Source organism: Strix aluco, chromosome 21 (genome assembly GCF_031877795.1).
Source record: "Strix aluco isolate bStrAlu1 chromosome 21, bStrAlu1.hap1, whole genome shotgun sequence".
In the NCBI taxonomy this organism is placed as follows: Eukaryota; Metazoa; Chordata; class Aves; order Strigiformes; family Strigidae; genus Strix; species Strix aluco.
In genome coordinates this window covers 13,849,048-13,871,618 of record NC_133951.1, presented here as the reverse complement: position 1 = coordinate 13,871,618, position 22,571 = coordinate 13,849,048, and the positions used below count along the sequence as shown (strand labels likewise).

The 22,571-nt window shown below is 58.6% G+C and overlaps 1 protein-coding gene across 10 annotated transcripts in view; it reads left to right on the top strand.

Annotated features, from left to right (window-relative positions):
• Positions 1-22,270, top strand: part of BAIAP2 (BAR/IMD domain containing adaptor protein 2) — a 46,757-nt gene extending 24,487 nt beyond the window's left edge. The window contains exons 7-17 of one of the 10 annotated variants that reach the window (XM_074847761.1): positions 9,759-9,911; positions 12,124-12,351; positions 13,010-13,211; positions 13,602-13,803; positions 13,907-13,975; positions 14,691-14,853; positions 15,123-15,221; positions 16,684-16,718; positions 17,313-17,322; positions 19,172-19,262; positions 21,344-22,270. In XM_074847761.1, the coding sequence (XP_074703862.1) occupies positions 9,759-9,911; positions 12,124-12,351; positions 13,010-13,211; positions 13,602-13,803; positions 13,907-13,975; positions 14,691-14,853; positions 15,123-15,221; positions 16,684-16,718; positions 17,313-17,322; positions 19,172-19,262; positions 21,344-21,369 (1,278 nt within the window). In that variant the 3' untranslated portion in view covers positions 21,370-22,270. Of the gene's footprint in view, positions 1-9,758; positions 9,912-12,123; positions 12,352-13,009; positions 13,212-13,601; positions 13,804-13,906; positions 13,976-14,690; positions 14,854-15,122; positions 15,222-16,683; positions 16,719-17,306; positions 17,450-19,162; positions 19,263-21,343 lie in introns of those variants that run through there. The other 9 variants (XM_074847753.1, XM_074847755.1, XM_074847752.1 and 6 more) reach the window with 9 other exon arrangements.
• Positions 22,271-22,571: the final 301 nt, after the last annotated feature.

The window sequence follows — 22,571 nt, the reverse complement described above, 5'->3', positions numbered from 1 at the left end:
TTGTCTGAGGCACGGGAGTGTGCGTGGTGTTGGGACCAGGATCTGTTACTTTGGATGCCGCGTGTCAAAATGACCCGCGTCTGCTGCAGGGGATCCAAATGTCGGTGGCACTTCACGCGCCGGGGCTGTGCACAGGGTGGCATTTAAAGTAATCGGCAGAGAGTTACCGTGAAGGTTGTGCTGGGGAAGTGACATTCTTAATTGTGCTAAAATTTGGGGAATCAGTCATTCTCTCGGTGGTGTGAATCAGAATAAGCACTGAAGGAGAAAAACGCACCTGGAGTCATCCACCCCGGCTCGGCGTGCGGCTCCTGTGCTGAGCCAGAGCACGTTGCACCGGGCTCGTGCTCGTTCACGAGCGCGTGCAGGGCTGGAACGGGGGGGCGCAGCAGATTGGGGTGTCCTGCCTGCTGAGGGCTTGAGCTGAGCCCCTTAAACCACGGCGTCTCCAGGATCGCTCCGGAATTCCTGCTGAGCGAGAAGAGCCCTGTTAGGCAACGAGGCTCCGTGTGGGGAAACTCAGGGATCAAACCTTTGTTATCCCCCACCTGCGAAAGCTGCTGATAGGGACAACAGAGCAGAATTGCTGCCAGAGCCACCCTCTCCTGCCTAACCCCCCCGGGCTGCTGCTGTGCAGGGATCCCCATCCCACACCCGGCGTCGGAGGAGGGGAAAATCCATCCCAGTGGTCGGATTTATATAGCTGGGAGAGGAGCGACGGTTTGATCCTCCTGCTGTGATGTGGCGGGGATGGGGTAGTCCTGTCAGCACAGCCGCTTTGGGCAGGGAAGCAGGATCAGGCTTTCAGTCTCTTAATCTTTCAGCAGTAAGTATTTAGGAAGCGCTTATCTCTGAAAAAGCCTTATGATGGCTTTTGAGCTTAAAGAGCTATGAGACTGCTCAGCTGCTCGCTTCTTTTTTTCCGCCCTTAGATCAAAATACAAAGTTAAATTGCTGAATTCAGGCAAGAGCGCGGTTTTCCCTCTGTTCTTTGCTGTCTGCAGTGATGGTATTTCCTCTCAAGAGAAAAAGAGCGTCTTGGGCCACCCTTGATGCTGTTCGTACCATCAGAGAGTGGGGGGATTGCTGCAGTGGTGGATCCAGCCTGGAGCTACTGGGTGCTGGCACCGGCCTGAGGACAGAGCCTCATGTGGGGCTTAGCAAAACTGGGCTTTGTGAACCAGGAGCATCTGCAGAGCTGCTGGTGTCACACTGTGGGCCTTCGCTCCACAAGAAACTTTCTTAACTAGCTTAAAACAGAGAACCACGTCGTTCTCCCCGGGGAGCCGCTGCATGCCGTTCGGTTTGTTTAGCTGGCCCAGGGCCACCCCTGCGGCCGGCTTGTAAAACCCTCGGCGGCCTCCGAGGAGGCTGCTGGAGGCACCTCGTGATGCTTGCGGGAAGCTGAAGACTTCATCAGGCTGGTGCCAGGGGACCACAGGCCGATCAGCCAACTGGACGCAGCTCTTCTAATGGACTGCTGCAGATTACTTGTCTCGTAATGGGAGAAGCTGCTGTTGAGGGAAACGTCCTGGTAGCTCCATCAGTCATCTCCTTCAATAAAGCAATAACATCTTACTCCTCTTCTGAAGACTCATCCACTTAAGCTACTCTAGCAGTCAGCAGCCAGGAGTCTGATGCTCTGTCATCATCTCTCTTCATATTTAATGCTACAGGAAGCAGAATTGCTCCTTTCTGCCTTTTCAGCCACTTGTTGAGTGACCACATCTTGTCATCGCCTGCAAGCGAGACGGGTGGGCGAGACGAGCGCGGTGGGAGAGGCAGTGCTGTCCTTCGGGGAGCTCCGGGATGTGTTTCTCTAACACAGTCTCACTCTGTCGTGGTGAGAGGGGATCTGGGGCTGTTCGGGCTCTGGTTTGCTGGGTGGCAGAGGACAGCCCTCACCTGGGCCAAGGTACCAGCGCAGCTTGGGCTCCGTGCTCTGCTAGATTGATCAGAAAACCCAGTAAAACAGCCCAAACATCTCACCAGTGACTCTTCAATTCAGATTTTCCCCTTTTATAAAGCAGAAATAAATGCTGATACTCAGCAGGCACTGCACCTAACTCATCATCTCGTGGCTGGTGAGCTTTGGGAGCCCAGGGCTTGAGGTCTGCTCGGGATTAGGCAGCGGCACGATGCTTGTGGACACTTGCAAGAGGCTTCCACATGGAGAGAGCTGATCCAGGGCTGTCTGTGAGTCCCACGTCACCCGGCCACTGTCTCTTGTGCTGGTTTTGTGGAGTTTAATAGATGAGGACGGGTGTCACAGGATTAACATGGTTGAGGATTTAAAACACCTTGTGGTTTGCAGTAAAGACAACTCATGTAGCTTAAAAGCGGCTCAAAGCGCAATTAGGCTGCAGGAGTGATTTTCCATCTCCAAGCTTTGTCTGTCATGGTCAAGAGAGATGCTGTGGTTGTGGGTTGTTACTGCTGAATGTCGCAATAAAGCCCGGCTTTTTATTCCTTATGAATCAGACCAGAGCTTTTGTTATACACGAGGAATGAAAGCTGAGACAGCTAACTGCCTCAGATGTCTCATCTTAGTTATGTAGTTACTGAGAATTTTTTTGACCTGTGTTGAAAACCGGGAGAATAAGCCAATTCCATTCACTTCATGTCTTTTATGAAGAAGAATGAAAACAATATGAAGATCACCAAGGAAGCTAAATTGCTGTAATTTCATTAAACGCTGGTTATGATCAAGCTATGAAATCAAGGTCACAATGGGTTTAGGACCTTGATTGAATCAGCAGCCCAACAATGAAGTTATGTTGGTTCAAACTATTTATCAAATCATATTAGTGCTACGAGCAATTGGATTTCTCCGTTGGGCTGAGACGAAGCTGTCTAATTCATCCTAAATAACGAAGCTGAAGCTGGCTGTTTGTGGTGAAAGGCTGTGCCTGACCTGAGCAAAAGGGCTTTTGGCGTGACCGTGCCAGTGAGCAGCCGGGACGGTAACACCGGAGGGGCAGAGGGAGCTCCCTGCTCCTCCCAGCCCCTGCAAAACCAGGGCTTTGCTGAGCCGGGGCGGTGGGCTGCGGAGGCTGAGCTCAGCTCCTGCCCAGATGTGCTTCTGCTCCCCACACCTACACCTGCTCCTATGGGAGTATTTTAAGCATTAAATACCACTGTGCCAAATAACCGGGAGGGGTTTATAAACTTTTGTAATTGAAACCTCATTTTGATATTCCCATCAGGAGAAATAATTTTAGGTATAGGTCAGGAAGCTCTAACTGATAAGGAGTTTGCACAAACCAGGTTACAAGGGCTTATGTAAAAGTTAAATAGGGAAGAATTATGTAAAACCTCAGTGACTCCAGGTAACTCTCTCCAGGTTTGATTGTGCTTTAAGCCGAGTTAGTCCAAACCCGGCGAACAGTCAGTGGGTGCAGGGAGGGGAAGTTCGTGTGAAACGCATCAGGTCTGGGGCTGAGCTGCTCGTGGGCAGGGTCTGAGCATCGTCCTTACCGTGGGCAGGCCGGGACCGAGAGGGATCCCTGCTTGGGGCGCAGCCACCTGAGCGATCGCGTGGCTCGGCAGCGTTACCTGCCCGTGTCTCGGGACCTCACTGGAGAGCTCGTCCCTTGTGTCCGTTTTTGCCTTTGTTTACTCTGCAATCTGCACCGAAGTGGCTTTTTCAGACTCCGTGGCCTGGGAGCGTTTGTGAAAGAGGCAGCACCGAGAGGAGGAAAGTCTCCATCTCCTCTTGCCGGTGGCTGTGGCTGGGGTGGGTTTGCTCAGCCGCCGTGGCTGGCTGGCAGCGTCCCCTCAGCCCCGGGTGAGCTGCAGGCTCTGGCACAAAGCGTGGTTTCCTGAAACTGGCTCTACAAATCTATAAGCAGCTGTTACAGATATGCAAAATGAAGTCTTAAACTTCTTTTCCTCTGGGCTGAGATGCCTCAAATGCCTCTTCTGGAAAGCTGGTCCTGCAGCCTCCATGCCGGCATAGGTCAGGGCCGTGTCTGACAAGCGTTTTGGTACCAAACCTTGTGCATTGAGCTGTTGATCTGGGGTGTCCCCCTATTAGGGGAACGTTTTAAGCAGCTGATCGTGAAGCCCCCGCACAGCCGGCTGGAGAAGGCGCTTGCCTGCTGTTCTGCTCTCTGGCAGTTTTATGTAATAGCACATGCGTGCGTGGATGGAGCTTTACAGGAACAGTGAAAGGATGAGGCTGATGCCCCGACCAACAGATGTGTGAGACAGGCGAGGTAACGAGGGGAGCCAGCCCTTCTCGGGGGAGGAGAGGGAGCCCAGCATCCCGGAGGAGGGTTCTGCCCGCGGGGCGATGGAGCTGGCATGGTGGAGGCTGGTGGGCAGCACAGCGGGTGCTGGCACTAAAAAAAAAAACCTTCCTCAGCTGGAGATGTCGGTACTTCTGCAGGGCAGGGGGGTTGCCTTCTCCTCAGGAAGGATGCAAAGCTTCGGGGTGACCGTGTGCCAGGTGCACAGAAACCATCCACCAGCGGATGCTGTGGTGACCTGGGGTCCCGTGGCTCTGCCGGGTGCTTCGTCCTTGCAACAGGCAGTGAAACGTGGTTTGGCTCCCATGGTGACCCGAGTATGGGTGTTCTCAGCTGCAGGAGAGAGTTTGGTCTGCTACTCTATTTGTCTTTATGAGAAAGGTTAGGTCACCTCGGGCTCCGGTCACCTTCCCGGCTGTGCTCTGCTGGGGAGAGCAGCTGATATCCCAGGGCTCAAATACAGCATCGCTCTGGCTAAACAAACCTCCCTCTCCATCTGGGCGATGATGGAGGCTGGAGGGAGCTGGGAGGGGACAATGTCTCCCCTGAGGCTACTCCAGGGTCCACCGGCTTCCACACAAGGACTAAATTCTGGGAATGAGGAAAAGCTGTCTCCTTCCCCAGGAGCCGTCAGGGTCGAGGATCCCCAGGCTTCTTGTTTCCCTCAGCTTGGCCGTCTGCCGTGGTGGGGTTTCAGCTGCTCTTCCTCGAGACTGTTCAACAGCTTAGACACTCTTCTCCTGTTAATCAGCCTAACTTTTATTTTATCCCATTACTTTCTAATTATTCTCCCTTGTGGTTCCCTAAATAAATCCTCCCTTCTCCTGGTGTTTACTCCTTCCAGGTATTTCAGCCTGCTGCATCCACCACAGCTCGGTGTCCTCTCCCTTCCTGTCTCGTTCCTCTGTCTCTTCCCTGCGGCTCTGTGCCACCGCTCTGCCCCATCCCTCCCGGCGCAGAGTCACGCTCCCCTCCCTGCTCTGCATCTCTCCCGACGCCGGCTAGAAGCCTGCCCACCCCACGCTCCCCTGCAGTCTTACTGTCTTTCTGGGCTCAAAAACCCCCTTGTTGTGCCCACCGTGGCTAGCAGGTGACCCCGAAAGGCAACCCTGCCGGCTTCTGCCTGCTGTCGCTTCCCTCTCGGCCCTGTGGCGGGTCCCTGGCTCAGCCCGTGTTCCTGGCGGTGGCAGGCACATCTGATCGCCGATAAAGACCTGTAATGATTTCTTTCTGCAGTCGTGCTCAGCGTGGTGGTGATTAGTGTTGCCCTTGGCTCATGTTCCTGACTGGTTTGCACGTTCTTGGCTTGGATAGAAGGGTTTGAACTGATTTTTTTTTTTCCAGTAAGGATGGGTGGTTATTAAAGGCTTGACTGGAGTTTGGTAGTGATGTTGCTGTTTCACCTGCACTAACTATACCGGTGGCAGTGTGCACTTGAAAAGAACTCAGGTTTTGACATTTGTAAGAAGCTTTTTCATCTTCGCACACCTCTAGCTGGCAGCTTTGGAGTGGCATTGGGAGGATGTTAGCATAAGCAGCAGGGCCTTTGTGTGCCCTGGCTTTTCTGTGCCGGGGATGACAACGGCTGTTTGAGCTGGGGACTTTGCAGCATTATTTCCTCTTTCATGTTTTCTTGTTCCTAATTTACTGTCTGACCTGTTGGGGTAACATGCTCTGGATTCTGAATGGAGATTGCCTGGCTTTGGCTGGACCCAGCGTGGCCAAGCTTTGCTCCAGCATCTCCCCTGGCCTTGGGCACCCAGGAGGGGCTGAACCGGGGCGTCCCTGGCTGAGCCACCCCTGCCTGTGCAGCCGGGGCTCCCCCTCCCCAGGATTGCTCTTCCCTGGGCCAGGCAGGAGCCCTCGCTCGCTGGCTCCTGCCCCTGAGCCGCAGCAGCATCTTCAACCAAAGCTTGTGCCCGGCGCCACTGCGTGCTGACATTGCTAATTAGGTCAGCGGCTCCCGGTGAATTGGAAGTGGATGCGTTTGGGAGGCGGGGGGGGGCGGGGGGGATGGCGGGGGAGTTATTTGAGGCCTCTTCAACCTAGAAACCCAGAAAAGATTTCTGGAGCTGTTGGGTGGCTCCGGCACGTGCTCTGGCTTTTGGCACGGCCGTGACCGCCACGCTGGCCGGGTCCCTGCTCCCTTGGGTGCTCAGGTCACAAATGTGGAGGGTTTTTTTTTCCTCCTTTAAACTGGGAATTGTATTTAGACGATGCTTACAATCTGAATTTTCAGCTGACAACCTAAATCAGGGTCTGAATTTAAAATGCAGCACTCGAGCAGTACGTGCTTGTCGGTGAGGTCTCGGAGAGGATGCTGCCGAGCCGCAGAGCCTGAGCATGCCGAGGCCAGCAGGGAGGCACCTTCCCTGGCCCTTAGCGCCCCTTGTCAGGTTGTGCCAAGCTGAGAAATGCATTTGGCTGGGGCTCAAAATGCAGGATGGCTGCAGGATCCCCCCCATCCCCAGGGAAAGGAGATGTGAGCAGCAGCCGTGAGCCCGACAGGCACCTGGCTGCAGGTGAAGCACCTCTCCTGAATAAAGACAGTGCTTCTCCTTGGCATACGGTCATGAGATCTCACATCGTGCTTTACGTGTTCCTTTTTTTTTCCTGTGCATCTGGCATATTTAACAAGGTTTTTATTTAAATTGTCTTTCTACGCATTATTTGAAAGCCCATTGTCATTTTGAGCAAATCCAAAATGAAAACTATCTAGTGAACAAGAAGTGTTGCTCACCATTTTGTAATAACGTGTAAAAATCAAGGCTCAGAATAAATCAATGGCACATCAGGCATATTTACATAAAGTATATAAAGCGCTGAGAACACTAAATTTAGAGCATAGGCTCTCTACTTGCAAATCGACATGTTCTAACTGGCTGCAGCCATGAAGACAAGCCTTTCTTTAGTGAAATAATTAAAAGTATACTTGCAAAACAAGATTGAAATCAGGGATGTAAATAAGGCTTTAACTTGCGTATTTAAATCATGATTAAAACGAAGAATCTGACACTGCTATGCTGAAGAATTATTCCCCCTGTGTTGCGGTGTACGGTGTGGTGGGGACTAGAGCCAAGTCTTGCCCGTACCTGGGGCACGGCCGTGTCTGACCTGGGGAAACCTGAATCGTGGCGGGATGGTCCTTGTGCTACTAAACTAAATGAGCCGGCGGGGGACTCATTTCGCTCCGCACAGTCTCGTTCTTGGTGGCCCAGTTAGTAAATTAAACAGGATGAGTTTAGGGTGTTGGGGTCCGCGCTTGCTCCCGCGCTTCTGCTATTTCAGGTGCCGTCAGGGTTGTGTTTCCTTGCAGAAACGGGGCTCTGCCCGAGGGGGAGCATCGTCCTGCTGCTTCCCTCGGGAGAGGAGGGAAGGAAACTTTTTCGGGAGCTGCCTGTGGTGCGGGGCAGCAGACCCTGGGTGGGCGTGGGGGCATCCTTCCCTCCCGGCTCCCCATCACCGCTGCCGGGCCAACGCCTCTGGGCTTTGTCCCTGTGCTGTTCCCGGGGCTAATAATACCCAGGAGGAGGCGGTGAGCTGCCGGCAGTGCCTCTGTCCCGAGCCCGCTCCGGGAGCGATGCTGAGCCCACTCCGGGGAGCGCGTCCTCCCACGGCCGCCTGCTCCCACCCGCCGTCCCCACAGGCACATGCCCGGGGCTGCTGCCGCCTCTTCCCTTGCCGTGCTGGCCCCAGTGCCTCCAGCACAGCCTGGCTACCTGCTGGCTTTCCCAGCGCCCTTCCCTATATCCCCACCGGCCCCCGGCTCAGCTCTCCCCGCAGCTTCCCTTGGGGGTGATGCAAATACCCCCATTATTTCTGCTTCTGCGCCCAGGGGTGTCAGATCAATTACCTTCATTTATTTCTGTTCCTAAATACAGGTGTTTGTGCTGGATTTTCTCATTTGGGGGAAAGAAGACTCTTCTTGAAACAGGACTATTAGTTGCAAACTGGATTTTTACCCATTTCTCACTGTCCCCCTTTCCCCAACCCATGTTGGTGCCTGTGGGGAGACCCAAAACCTGCTGGGTCCGGCACAGGCTCCGTGCAGGGTTTGCTCTCCAGGGAGGATGCTCTGAGCAGGGTGGGAGCAGCAGATGCCCCAGCTCTGAAATAAGCCCCCTTTGAAGTCTGGGATGTCACTTAATCTTACTGCTTTTGTTGAGGTTTGTTCCATTTTATGGAGTAATAACTATTGTAACAAGCTAAAAATAACTGTTAAACATGAAGAAAGAAGTAAAGCTGCTTTGGGCCCTGAATTTCCAGTTTAATTCCCTTCTCAGGGAAGCTCAGACCTTCTGAAACAGGTTTAGCAGTGCCTGGGCTGCGTGGTTGGTTGTGGCTTTTCGGTGTGGCGCTGCCGGCACAGGGAAGAGCCGGTGGCAAGGAGGTGTTGCAGGGCAGGACAGCAATGGGTGGGAGATGCTCCTCTTAGAGGTTTGGCAGCAGCTCTCCCGGTGCCACATCAAGGGTGGAAGCTCCTTGCAGAGGAGTTGGGGGCATCCTGGGAGGATTGAGGGAGGAGAAAGTGGCCAGGCTGGGGCCACCTCGTGCCCTCGGTGCTCAGGGATGCTGATGGTGCAGCCGAGCAGCAGCGCTGCGGTCCCGGGCGTTGCTCCGAAGCCTTCCCGTGTGCCACGTCTGCATCGCACGGCTCAGCCTGAGCCCAGCCCCGTGCGCCGCTTCTGTGCCCCGTATGGCAGAGCCGTGCTGGCAGAAGTCACGTAGGCAGAGCAGGAGTTGGTGCCAGCAGAGGATGTCCCGTGTCTGCAGCATCTCTGCCTGGCGCTGGCAGGGGCCCCGGTGTCGGTGCAGCATCGAGGGCAGGGAGGTGCCTGCCCTGGCACCATCCCGCTGTCCCCCGCGTGCCCGACTGGCGAATGCAAACTGAAAGCGCTGCCGGTAGTTTTGGCGTTGCTGATGGTTGTGTTCACGTGCTGTCCCCGCTGCAGCCCCCAGGGCCCAGAGCACGGCCCTGCCTGTCCTTGCGGGCAGCGCTGGGCAGCGGGCAGGGATTTGGCAAAGGCTGCGGCAGCAGAGGAGGTGCCGGAGGTGTTCAGCCTGGTTTGTGCCTGGCAGGGGTGAGCTGGGGGGGGGGGGCTGTGGGGGCCGCTGCCAGCCCTGGGTGATGGGGGTGACCTCCGGGGCCGCGGGTGCGAGTGCCTGGGCGCGGCTCCGGTGCCCGTTTGGTGAGAGGGCGGCTGCACGCGGTACAGCTCGTCCCGCCGCCCGCGCCGCTCCCGGCCCACGCGCTGAGTCAGCGCCTCTGCGTGGGGGGGCTCCAATGAGTAAGGGTGGGTTGGAAGGGCCGTGCAGGCACATGTGTGCGTGTCCTGTGCTGGGGAGGGGGGGCCCTGCCGGCACCCTGCCTGCTGCCCCCCCTCCCCTCAGCCCCACGGCACCGCTGAGCCCTCTCTGGAGGAGCTGCACCATCCCCTTACCCTGTGCAGGCGTTCGGCGGGCAAAGCGGCGGAGGCAGCCACCTCTCTGCTTCTCCCTCTGTTCTAGTACATCGAAGCGATCAGCAACAAGCAAGGCGAGCTGGAAAACTACGTCTCCGACGGCTACAAGACGGCTCTCACAGAAGAGAGGAGGCGGTTCTGCTTCCTGGTAGAGAAACAGTGCGCGGTCGCCAAGAGCGCGATCACCTACCACGCCAAGGTGAGTCGGCCCCACCAGAGCTGCCAGTCTGCTGCCGTGTTCCCGTGGCCCCTGGGCTGCCCCAGCACTGGGAGGATGCTCCTGTCACGAGCTGTTGCCTATGGAGCCAGCTGATACCCTGAATGCTGCGGCTGGTGCAGCCCCCACAGCTCGGGGGGCAGAGGGGAAGGAAAACACCAGTGGGTGACCCACGGACAGGGTGTCCCAGGTGCTCCCGTGCTGGGAGAGGCTGACGACGGGGCACGTCTCCCCTGGGTGCTGCTCTGCGTTTCAAAGCAGCTTCTGGCTGCACGAGGTAGACGGGAGCGACGGTGGTTTGCCGGTGGCAGAGCCTGGGAGCGGATCCTGCTTGCCCAGGCAGTGCCACCCCCTCCGCGGTGAGGCTTCACTGGCACAGCAGAGCTGGCGGTCACGGTCCCCGAGGTCTGAGGGTGCTGCCCTGGCAGAGGCTGGTCACGTTCCTCACACATCAGCTCATGATTTACAAAAGCAGGAGAAGTGTAAAGCAGTGACGTCCCTGCTCGGAGCTGGAGCAGCACTGCCCGCCCAGCAAGGCTCACTCTGACCCTCGCCTTCCCACCTTTGCTAAGGCCAGGGGTTGATTAAACCAGAGACTAAACTGCTGCTCCAAACCCCCTCTTGCCCATTCCTGGCAGCTCACATCTCCTGGGCCCCGGGCTGGAGTAGCCAACCTGGGGAGCCAGGGCCCCCTGCGCTGGTCCGGAGCGGAATCCATCCGGATGAGGGCTGGGAGTGTCGGTGCTGCTCCCGCAGCCTCGTGCTCCCGTTCTGGTTGTTCCCCACCACCACCCCCTGTCGCTCGCAGCACCCATCTGTCACCGCCGCGCTTGGCACCGGGGAGCAGGAGAAGGAGTTTGGATTAGTCAGCACTGTCCTCGCACTGCGCTGCGGGCTGGATCCGTGCTTGGCATATGCGAACTCCTCCTGTAGTGCCAGAGGAGGAAAAAATATCCCCCCCCCCGGGGTGGGGTGACAACAGGCATGAGGGTGCCGGCACCTGCAGCGTGGCTACAGCAGGGTGAAACCAAAAACTTCTTGCAGCAGCAACATGTGGAGGGTGACTTTGCAAGGAGGACTCTGCAGGTGTCTCGTCCAGAGCGCGGTGGGCATGTGTGTGACACAGGTGCCTGGCCCTGCACCAGCCTGGCAGCTGGGTGGGCCTTGCTGGCTAAAAACACTGTCCTGCTGCTGCCCGTGGCTCCCGAGGACGCTGGCAGCAGCCACAGTCTGGGCAGCGAGGCTGCGCCTCGGCTGGAGCCGGTGGCCAATAGCGGGGAAACGTTCTGGCACTTTGAAGTTGGATTTGGAGGGGTTTTTTGATACTTGGGGACCAAGTCGTCTCCAGATGAGACCGGCTGTGAAGCTGGGCAGAGGCGTCGGGTCACCCTCTGCTGCAGAGCGAGCCATCAGGCGAGCTAGCCATTGGGCAAGCTAGCCATCGGGCTTACCAGAGCCACTCCTCCATGATTCCTCATGGCGCGGTGTTCGGGCAGGTGGTGGGGGTCTGCGTGGTGGCGTTTGGCTGGGGAATGACCTCGGGGGGGTTTGGGACGTCTCCTCCCTCAGTGGCGCACAATGGGATGCTGGCTCACAGGGCACGGGGGTGTGAGCGGAATAAGGGCAAGTTTAGCTCAAATCTTTTTTTTTTCTTTTCCCGTGGCTCGGGGCACGGCGGTGGATGGCGGCTGCTGGTCCTGCCCACGGGCAGGGAACAGCGGGGTTGAGCTCTTGAGGGTGGTGGGGCCAGAGGCTCCTGGGGCTGAGCAGCACAGAACAAGCAGCTCGTCCCTTGGGTGACAGCAGGAGTGCAGACTGGGCCTTGCCAAGCCTTCGGTTGGGTTTTATTTTCCATTTGTATTTAGTTCTAGCTGAGCCCAGCACCCTGCCCAGCTCCCTACAGCCCCTGGAGCTGCCCCTCACAGGGTATTGGAATGAGCTGGGGAGATGAATTACGTTTTCCTTCCCTCCTGTCCAGTTTCCATGACACCTTCCTGGCTCGGCTGCTGTCAGAGCCTGGAATCTGTCAGTCCCCATGTTTTATCTCACCTGTGCCATGCACAGAGTCGTCGATCAATCTTGTGGCCAGGATCAGGCCAGCTCTGCATCCCGCAGTGCTGCCCAGGGAGGGCTGTGGAGCTGGGTGGGTTTTCTGCACCCCTGTGCCCTCACGCCTCGTCTTTCTCTGTTGCAGGGGAAGGAGATGCTGACGCAGAAGCTGCCGCTGTGGCAGCAGTCCTGCTCGGATCCCAACAAGATCCCGGACCGGGCTGTACAGCTGATGCAGCAGATGGCTGCCAGCAGCAATGGCACCATCATGCCCAACCCTCTATCTACATCCAAATCCAACCTCATCATCTCTGACCCCATCCCTGGTGCCAAACCTCTCCCTGTCCCCCCAGAGCTGGCACCTTTTGTAGGAGTAAGTATCTCCGTGGTGGAAGTTGTCCTGCCCTTCTGAGCAAAACTGGAGGGACAAGCCTGGGCCAGTGTCACCGTTGTCCTCAGCAAGTTGCCTTTTGGTGGAGCGTCATCGGCGCGGAGGGCTGGGCAGCTCCGTGCGCTTGCCGCCCTGCGATGCGGGGAGGAGGACGGCTCGGCTGACGTGGGGACGGGCAGCCTGTCCCATCCCATCCCATCCCGCCTGGGTTGTGGAGCTCCGGAGGGGCAGGGGCTCCCCGGGGGGGTTTGGGGAACCTGGGGGCTGGACTCACCTGGCCAGGCTGGTCCCAGAGCTGGGGGGCTGGACCAAGGAGTAACCACAGGAGAAGGAGCTTGGAGTGACCCCTGAGATGAAAGACCCTTCAAAAAAGGGTCTCCCCTGTGATGTGGGGGCACAAGCTGAGCAGTAAGAGCTCAGGAGGGGTTTATCAGGTGCGAGGCAGCTTGGAGCAGTAAAACACCATAGAGCTGACCCCGCTGCCCCCCCCCAGAGCAGTTTGTCTCAAGTGAGGGAACTAAACCCAACAGGCTGTGAACCACCTTCCCTGGAGCCATGTCCTGCTGCGGGAGCTGCGGTGGGATGCCCTAATGAAGACGTTCCCCGTCTTCCCCCCCCCCCTCCTCTCCTCTCTCCGTAGCGCATGTCGGCGCAGGAGGCCATGCCGGTGATGAATGGAGTCTCAGGCCCAGACAGCGATGGGTACAACCACTGGTCTGAGATGAAGCCAGCACAGCCCAAATCTTTATCTCCTCCCCAGCCTCAGAAGCAGCTGAGTGACTCTTACTCCAATACACTCCCAGTTCGCAAAAACGTGCCACCGAAAAACAGCTACGCATCAGGTGAGGCTCTGTCCTCCCAGGCCTCCACTCCGGGGGCTCCCGGGGTGCCGTGGTGCTGGCTAGGAAAGGAGTAAAGCTGGGATTTGCCATGGGTTTTCAGCTGGACAGGGTTTCAGCCCACAGACAGGATTTCCAGGAGGGAAAATCTTGAGGAATCTCGCACAAGGAGGCTTGTTCCCTTTGCCGTGACCGGCGGGCAGTGCCAAGAGCAGTGGCCTGACCCTGCCTGGGGTCCTGCTCATTAAGGGGGAAGGTGTGAGTCATGCTGAAGGTTTTATTAGCACCTGGGGTAAAATAAGCAAGGTTAGAAACCTGTTGTGCCAGGCCGTGCCCGGGTATGGCCGCAGCGTCCCGGACTTGGGGCACTTGTTGGTCTCTGTCTCCCACCAGCCGAAAACAAGACGCTGCCGCGCTCCAGCTCCATGGCCGCAGGGCTCGAGAGGAACGGCAGGACGAGGGTGCAGGCTATTTTCTCTCACGCTGCCGGAGATAACAGCACCCTCCTGAGCTTCAAGGAGGGTGACCTCATCACGCTGCTGGTGCCAGAGGCCAGGGACGGCTGGCACTACGGAGAGAGCGAGAAAACAAAAATGTGAGAGCTGTCCCCGTGAACCGCTGCACCCCGGGTGCAGCCTCTCCTGGATCCTCCACGCATAAACGTGGGTTTGGCTTCATCCCGCGCCTTTGCCTTTCAGGAGGGGCTGGTTTCCTTTCTCCTACACACGAGTCCTCGACAGCGATGGCAGCGAGCGGGTCCACGCGAGGTAGGAGCATTGCCCGGGTGGGTCCCCACACCCCTCCTGGGGCAGGCTTGTGGGCTTGGGATGGGAATATTCCCCTTCCTCCGGAGCGTGTTGTTAGGACACATTTGTGTGCCCAGAGAAGGGCAACGGGGCTGGTGCAGGGTCTGGAGCACAGGTCTGATGGGGAGCGGCTGAGGGAACTGGGGGGGTTTAGTCTGGAGAAGAGGAGGCTGAGGGGAGACCTCCTGGCCCTCTGCAACTCCCTGAAAGGAGGGTGCAGAGAGGGGGGAGGAGTCTCTTGAGCCAAGGAACCAGCGCCAGGACAAGAGGGAATGGCCTCAAGCTGCGCCAGGGCAGGGTCAGACTGGCTCTTAGGAAGGATTTCTTTGCAGAAGGGGTTGTTGGGCGTTGGAATGGGCTGCCCAGGGCAGGGGGGGAGTCCCCATCCCTGGAGGGGTTGAAGAGTCGGGTTGACCCAGCGCTGAGGGATCTGGTGGAGTTGGGAACGGTCAGGGTGAGGTTCATGGTTGGACTGGAGGAGCTTCAAGGGCTTTTCCAACCCAGATGATTCTGGGATTGATTCTGTGAATAACTCCCAGCACAGGCGGGTGTTAGGCTCGGGGGCGGGGGGGGGGGGGTGGGGGCTTTGGCCATGGGGTCCCCTTCTGCGGGTGGATGGGGGTGTCAGCCCAGGGTGGGCTGGTGCTGATGCCTCTGCTTGTGTGCCCTGCCCCAGCCTGCAGCAAGGGAAGAGCAGCAGCACCGGGAACTTGCTGGACAAGGACGACATCGCCATCCCGCCGCCCGACTACGGCATGGCCTCCCAGGCCTTCCCGCCGCAAGGCGTCAACACCTTCAAGCAGAGGCCGTACAGCGTGGCCGTGCCCGCCTTCTCCCAGGTGAGCCCGCGGGGCAGCGGGAGCTTCTCCCACTTCGGGGCAAGGGGGGCGACTTTTTATAAGTGGGAGATGCTTGAGCACATCCTAGGGCGGTGGTCCCGGCTGGAGCCCTGCCCGCGGTGGCCTGGGTGTCTGCGGTATCCCCGTCCCGCCGCCGGTTTTAAAGCAGAAGGGTGAAATGTGTTAAAGCATCTTCTCAGTCTTGGCGTGGCGTGGACCACGTGGAGGTGGAGGAGGGCTGCTCTCCAACCTGTCTTCGTTGTTTGTAGGACTACCTAATGCCCTATGGTTGTGCAATTAAAGACTATTCCAGTGGCCTCTGCCAACCACCCTCCGCTCACTACAAGCCTTACACTAGGTCGACAGCTGTAAGTCCGAACGCACGCAATGTTGCCCTTGGGATTTACGGGCAGTTGGCCGCTTTTGCCTGGCAACCCGTGTGCCTTGTCCGAGGCCCTGTCTCCTGCCGAGCATCTGTCCCAGGGACAAGGGACGGGGATGCAGGGAGGTGGCAGGAGAGGAGACCAGCGGATGGGGAGGATGGGCCGGTTTGGCTCGCCTGGGTGGAACGGGCAAGGCACAGGGAGAGTGGCACAAAACGGCACCGTAAACCCCCAAAGGACAACACTTGCTGACTCCATGGGAGCCTCCCACCAGAAACAGGCTGTTCACAGGCAGCTGGAAGCGTTTTCTCTGGCACATGCCGATTGGAGCCGGTGATGGGCCCGTGGGGATGCTGGGGTGAGCGGTGGGGCTGGGGCAGACCCCAGCCAGGGCTGGTGATTGTCCAAAATGAGCTCAGAGTTCTTGGATAACAAGTTGGGGAGAACGCACATGTGGATGGCACCAGCTTAACCCAGGAGCCACTGAGCTTCTGGGTTCCCCACTGGAATGAGCGTGGTGATGAGCCACGTCGGCTTCCCTGGAGCACCCAGCACGGACAGGGAGAGGATGAGGAGGGGGAGAGGCAGCCATGCAGCCCCCAACCCTTCAGCGGGGCACTCCGGAGAGGTGGCAGCTCCAACCAGGATCTGGCCCCTCTCTGCAGGGGATGGGACAGAAGCACAGCCCCACTTCTTGCTCTTTGCTGGGTTTTCCCAGCAGGGTTTGCTGCTGGGTTTGGGGTTTTGTGATTGGGAGCGTTCTGGGACAGTGGGAACGCGGGTCTCTGATCCCTGGTGTGTGGCCAGCTCAGAGCAGTGACTCCCACTCCTTCCTGGAGTGGTCCTGTGTTTGTCACAGAGAGCAGAGCTGCTCCGTGGCTGTATCCCAGGGCAGGTCCTCGCCCGAGGAGCAGCGTCCTCAAGGGATGTCCTCTGAGCCCAGGCCCCACCTGCTCCTTGGACCAGCAGAGTCCTTCCCCACTGCAAAGGCTGTTCAGTACCGGCTGAAGGAGAAAATGGTCCAAAACCCTGTGGATTTCTGGTGGGAGTTAATACAGACAAAACATGTCTTTCCACAGAACATTTCACTGGTGTCTCTCAGACTTGTTTAATCCCTTTTTGAGTGTCTCACACCTCGAAAGCGGCTGGAGCTCTGTACCACAGTGGGGCTGGGCAGAGCAGACCGGGGCTCTCCCGGCAGTTGCTTTCCCTTGTCTTGCCAGATAAAGTCCTGCTCCGAAGAGAGTGATGCAGCTTTACTCTCTGCTGTCTAAATCCCATTCAAATCATCTCCATAGCTTTTCTCTCCAAATGCATTGGCTCTCGGCCCTGGTGTCCCTGGGTCCTGATGCACTTTGGTCTGTTCGTGTGACCCTCCAGTGGCACCTGAATGGGCACAGCCCACGTCCCCCACCCCTCACCGTGCCTCCTCCCCTCCTCTCCACAGGGTCTCGACGACTACGGGACGAGGTCCGTCAGCAGGTAAGACTTCACCTTCCTCTAGCGTTACCTGAAAGCGAACTGTTGGTGTTGGCTCTGGGTGAGGCCATGGTGCCGTGTCCCCGTGGGGGTCCCTGCATGGGCTCCCTGGGGCGCAGGCGGTGGCTGGGATGGGGCCATGTGGTGGAGGACACGGTGCAGGTCTTGTCTGTGATTACGGAGGGACCCAGTGTCTCCCGGGGAGGGCAGGTCCCAGGGGCAGCCCCCGCTGTCCCCAACCTCACACCCCTTGTGCTCCTCTGGAGTGAGTCGCGTCTCCACAGCCCCTCTCTGGGGCTTGCTCCCAGATAGCGAGGCCACAGAGAGCGCACGCTCTCGGGGTCTGTCCCCGGCACCTTCTCCCACCCAGCAGCTCCTCCATCCCCATTCCCTCTGCCTTGGAGCCGCCCTGTCTCGTTTTTGGGGCTAAACCCCAAACCCCCAGGTGCCGGGCAGGGATCAAGCTCTGCGGCGGGGTGCTGGTCCCTGTGGTGCCGTGCCAGGGAGCTGGGCTCCTGGGCACGGTGCTGCCTCGCGGCGCGCGCCGGCGGTCCCGGCCACTCTGGCAGTCTCCTGTGCTTTGTTCCGCAGCGGCAGTGGGAGTTTGGTATCAACGGTGTGAGGACACCTTGGCTAGCGGCGGCCCCTTGCTGCTTGGAAGAGCTTTCTGCTTCTTTCCCCCCCCCCCCTTTTTTTTTTCTTTCCCCCTCGTTTCTCTTCCTCTACTTTTGGATTTTAAACTCTTGTGATCTTCAAGGAAACCATGGTGCTTCTCCACCCCTCCCTGGTGTTCACAGTGCCCTTGTTTCTGAAGTCTTTTCAGAGCAGAAACTGCCGATCGGTCTGTGCTCGCTTTGAAGCAGCCTGGATGCAGTTTACACTTTAGTGGGACCCAGTTTTTGTACTCCTGTGTGAATGTTAGCGATGCACTATCCCTCCTCGGGGGCTGCACGCCAGCCGCCTCGCACGAGCCTGGACAAACCTCCCAGACCGGAACAAATATGCATGGCCTCTGGTGTCCGTACTGTTACCGAGCATCCGGGCTGCCCGCGCCCGCGATGCCGCTGCCACGGGGAGCAGCAGCCCCGCGCCTCCCCTCGCCCCGATCCGCTTCCATCCAACTGCCGCCGTGGCGTTGGCAGAAGCGGATGGTGCAGAGCCCCTGCCCCGGGGAAAGGGCTGCTTCTGGGCTGGGGTCCTGCCGGCTGTGGGGCGCAGCCGGCAGCCCCCCCTGGAAGGGTTACTCCTGGTTGTTTTATAAATATATATATATATATTTTTTGTAGCAAGGTATTGTTACCTCACGTTAGCGCTGGGGGCTGGTGCGGAGCCATCTGAGGATGTGCTCGCATCCTTAAACCGGGCTTGAGCGAGGCAGCGCCCGGGGGTCCCCCACCTCGGCGCTCGGGGTCCCGCTCCTGTGGCCGAGCCCGGCCGTAGCCCTTCCAGTGCCCGTGGCCGTCTCCACCGCCAAGCTGTACACGCTTTCTTTTTCTGATGTGATTTTTAAAACCTCTTACATTGCCTGTTTACTAGGACATTGCTGGCAATACAGACACACACACAGACAAGTTTTTGTTTTATATACTCGCCTGTGGGCGTATTGTAACAAGACCCTCCTGCATCGATGTCCTAATTTTGCTAAAGATTTTTAACCCAGGATATTTCATGCTGAATGACTGAATGTAGAGGGGGGAAAAAAAAAAAACACAGCCTAGCAAAGCCTGTATGGAGATTGTAGAGTGCTGAAAAACCTTTTTTAAAAGCCAGAGAGAAATGTGCCCTGTACTGAGTTATTGTTTGAATAAAAGTTTTATTTATTGCATTGAGCTGGGCCTCGGTGTCTTTTTCGGCTGCCATGCCTGTGTGCTGCCCATCACCGCCTGCATCGCCCACTGCGCATTGCCATGCCTTTTGGTTTTTGTTTTGGTTTTTTTTTATTGTTGTTTTTTGGCCTTTCTCCATCCCCTCAGCGTTAGGCGGCCGTGGGAGACCCAGGGTGCTGCCTGCCTGCGCTCAGCCCCTGCGGGTTTTAAACAGCTTTGCTGAGCGGGAGCAGCTAAAACTGTTTAAGGGCCAACTCCCTGCTCCGTGCGCGGCTCGAGGGGCTGCTGCCGCTGGCTGCACGGGGCTGCGGCGGTGGGAAAGCGGCAATGGCTGGGGTGGGGGGAAGGAAGCCGCCCCCCTCCCTTCCGTAGCCCCCGCCATGCCTGGCCTCTCCTCTCCGCAGGTGGCTCCTGGCTGGCTGTGCCCTTCCTTCCCCTCCTCGCAAGGAGCCAGCGGGCAGCACCAGCAACTCAATAAACACAACTTTTCCTCCTTTTTCTTCTTTTTCCTCCTCTTTCCTCTGCCCGGAGGTGCTGTGTGCAGCGGGCTCTCGTGCCGGGGTGGCCGCCGGCTCGTAGCCCGGTTCCTCTCCTTAACCAACACCTTTTGTTCCCATCAAGGGCTCGGAGCATGTCCCGGTGTCCTCCAACCTGCCTTCTCTTTCCCTTGCAGCCCCGATGTTGAAGTGGCCAGGTTTTGAGGTGCCCCTGCCCATAGTTAGTAAGTTGATGCTCTCGGGGGGGCTGAGCCCTGGGTGTGCTGGTGCTGGGCAGCGGGGGACGGCCGTGGGGCTGCGTGGGGACGGTGCCACCGCTCTGCTTCCCCCCCGCACCCGGCCGAGCGAGTTCCCCTCCCTCGCTCACCGCTTGTCCCCAGGCCCGGTGGCGGGAGCTCCCGGTCTAACCGCGCTGCGTCTGCACGGCTCCTCGCTCCGCCGCCACGCCGGGAGCCCCCCGGGCCACGCTCCCCCCGGGGCTGCTGAGCTGCTGCTCCCGCTGCTTCCCCTGCTCCCCATAACCAGCCTCTTTGGTCGTAGGTCTCCGCTGTCCCACCAGCGCCTCATCGCTGCGTCGCCGTCCCCAGCCCTCTCCTGCGGGACGGGCGGATCCGCACTAATGTCAAGTTTTTTGAGCAGCTTCTTTTGGTTGTAGACAACCCTGGGGACGCGCCTTGGGAGCCTCCTCGTCCCGATCCCGGCTGTGGCCCCAGGGCAGGGACGGAGGAGTTTCCCCAGGAGCCGAGACCCCCCTCGCCGGCATTGCAGAGCCCAGGAGAGCCCCGTCCCCGTTTCTCTTTGATCCGTGAGCTGGTTTTTCCGTGGCTGCCAGAGCAATGGCTCTTCTCTGCCAGAACAAAAATAGTTAAATAATAATCCCTGGTGACTCATCAAAGCAACCTTTCCTCTCCCTCCAGTCCTGAGAATCTATTTTGGCATCCTGGGGGGAAAAGTGATCTAAGAATCTGCATTAATTAGGTGGGAAATTAATTACCCTATTTTTAAGCAAAAGCCATTTATCTTTTGAGGAAAGCAAAAGCAAACTGGGAAAGGGGCTGGGGGCGGGGGGCAGGGGGGACCCAGCCTTTTCCTCCTGCCCCATGGGGACATCCCAAAGCTGGTTGGGTCCAGGCAGAGGGAGCCTGTAACGGCGGCTGCCCCTGACGTGGTTTAACCCCAGTCGTGTTTGTCTTGCTAACGCTTCCCCCGTGGCGGGGACGCCAGGGCTGTGCCCCACAGGGGGACCTGCCGGTGGCCCGGCCATGGGACGTGGCAGTGCCGGGGCTGAGCAGGGCTCGCTGCCACAGGTACACAGCTGGTGGAGCAGAAAGGAGAAGGTTTGTGCAGCTCCCTGGGGAGGGCAGGGGGCTGTGGCTCTGCGGCTCCCTCAGCCCCTGTGCCGGGTACAGGTTTGGAGCTGACGGCTCCAGGCAGCCCATGGGTGGCCCAGAGGTGCACCCCAGGCAGCTGACGGTACCCCCATGGCGGCCTGTCCCCTCCCCAGGAGTCACCTCCTGCCCGTCGCCGGTAAATGCCGGTGGCAGCAGGACGGCACTGGGGACACCCCAGGTAGGTAAAGCCCGGCTCAGCGCGGCCACTCACAGCTCTGGCTGCGGGACGGTGCCACTCCGCAGGGTGGCCAAAGCTGTCTTGTTGGGAGCCGGGCTGTGCTCGGCCTCACGGCCCTGCCGAGCTCCTCTGGGCACCCTTCCTCTGCCTCTCCAACATCTGGCTCCTCCGAAGGCTTCCCAGCCGGCATGGCACGGAGCTGCAGGCTCTGCTCCTGCCCAGGTGTCCCCACACGTCCCATGTGTGACCCCCTGCTCCCCCGCTGCGGCTCGGTGCAGAGCCGGGTGATCTCGGGGTGCTCCTACGTGTGGGAACGGCTCAAGCCCAGCCTGGGGGGCTGCAGCAGCTTCTCCAGCCCCAGCCCCCACTTGGCACCCCCAGCTTTAGGCCTGCTGGAAAGTGAGGTAGGAGAACATCCCGCATGCAGCAGCCCTTGGCTCATCTCTTCTATCCACCACTTGGGCAGCTCGGCCCAAGGGCTCTGCAGGGCAGAGCAGCTCCAGCTTAACCCCTTCCCCAGTGCTGCTGGAGGGGACGGGGCTGGTGGTTCCAGCTCATTGACAGCCCCGCTCAGGCTTGGGCTCAGCCTTGAAGCCCACCCAGCGAGCAGAGCTGCCTCCACTCTGCAGCAAAAGCTTTTTGGGGTCTCGACAGGTCGCTGTGCCGGTGCCCCGTCCTCGCAGGCCCCGCTGCCGCCATCCCGCCTGCTAAACTCTGCCTTCCTCTTTCTCTGCAGAAACCCCTTTGCCAACGTCCAGCTGAAGCCAACGGTGACGAACGACCGCTCGGCTCCGCTCATCAGCTGATCCGGGAGCGCTGGCACCCGCCGTGCCACGCGGCACTCGCCGCCGCCTCCTCGCCGCTGCATGTCCGGCTTTCCAGGACTTCATTTTTAGGCGGAGTTTATTTAATCCTGCTGCTTTGAAAGCCAAAGGCTAAATCTAGTGCCCTAGTTCTCTCTTCTCTAGACTCAGCTTGTTCCTCTCAGTGGCAGAGGGTCAAACCGCTGCCGTGTAGCCTGTCCTTTGCCCCCTCCCTGCGCTCCCAGCGTGTCCCGTAGCCAGGTTTGCTTCTGGGCTTAACAGCAGCTCGCCAGGGCTGGGGGAACGGCCTCAGCTGGAAAACAGCTCTGCAGAGATGAGCTGCGCTTCGGGCTCGCAGCGATGGCAGAGGGGAGATGCTCCCCCCTCTCCCCCCTGCCCGGCCAGGAGGGACCCCTGGGACAGGCAGGGTAGGCGGGATCCCCTGTGCCAGCCAAGGGGGCGGTGGGAGCTGTAAGCAGCTCCCAGGCTCCTGCGAGACCCCGGCCGCCCGCCCCGCGCTGGGAGGTGGTGGGGTGCTGGCACGCAGCCCCCACCGGGACGGGGACAGGGACAGCTCCGCTCCCAGAGCTCCTGCGGCACCAGTTCTCTGTGTCTGGTAGGGTATTACGGTACTGCTGTAAAATATAAGCTAGAAAAAAAAACAAAAAAACCCACACTTTTGGAGGTGAGGGCTCTGTTTAAGCGTGCCTTGGGGTGCCCGGCGGTTGAAGGGGTGCTCCCCTCAAGAAGGCTCTCCCATCCAGACCTCTTGCTTGGCTGTTTGCTCTTCCTCTATTACTAGGGCTGCATGAGAGAGAGAAATAGATAAATATACATATAAATATATATATATATATATACACACTTGCTAAGCTTATTGCCGGGGTGTGTGCCCCCGAGCGCGCCCGCTCCTGGGCTGTTCCCACAGCTGCCGCTCGCCCGAGTCGAGCCAGCACGGCAGGGGCAGGGGGGGGGTGCAGCACCCTCAGAGGTTTTGCCTTTTCCGTTGTATTTGTCATTTTGCACTTTTCAATTGCTGGCGCACCGTGGCCCGTTCAGCGGGGGCTTTGCTGAGCACAGAGACCCCCCCGGGGTCTCGGTCGGGCGCGTTGGTCCCCTCCGATGGGTTTTGCAGCTCCAAAGTGGCTTCTCCTGCGACCG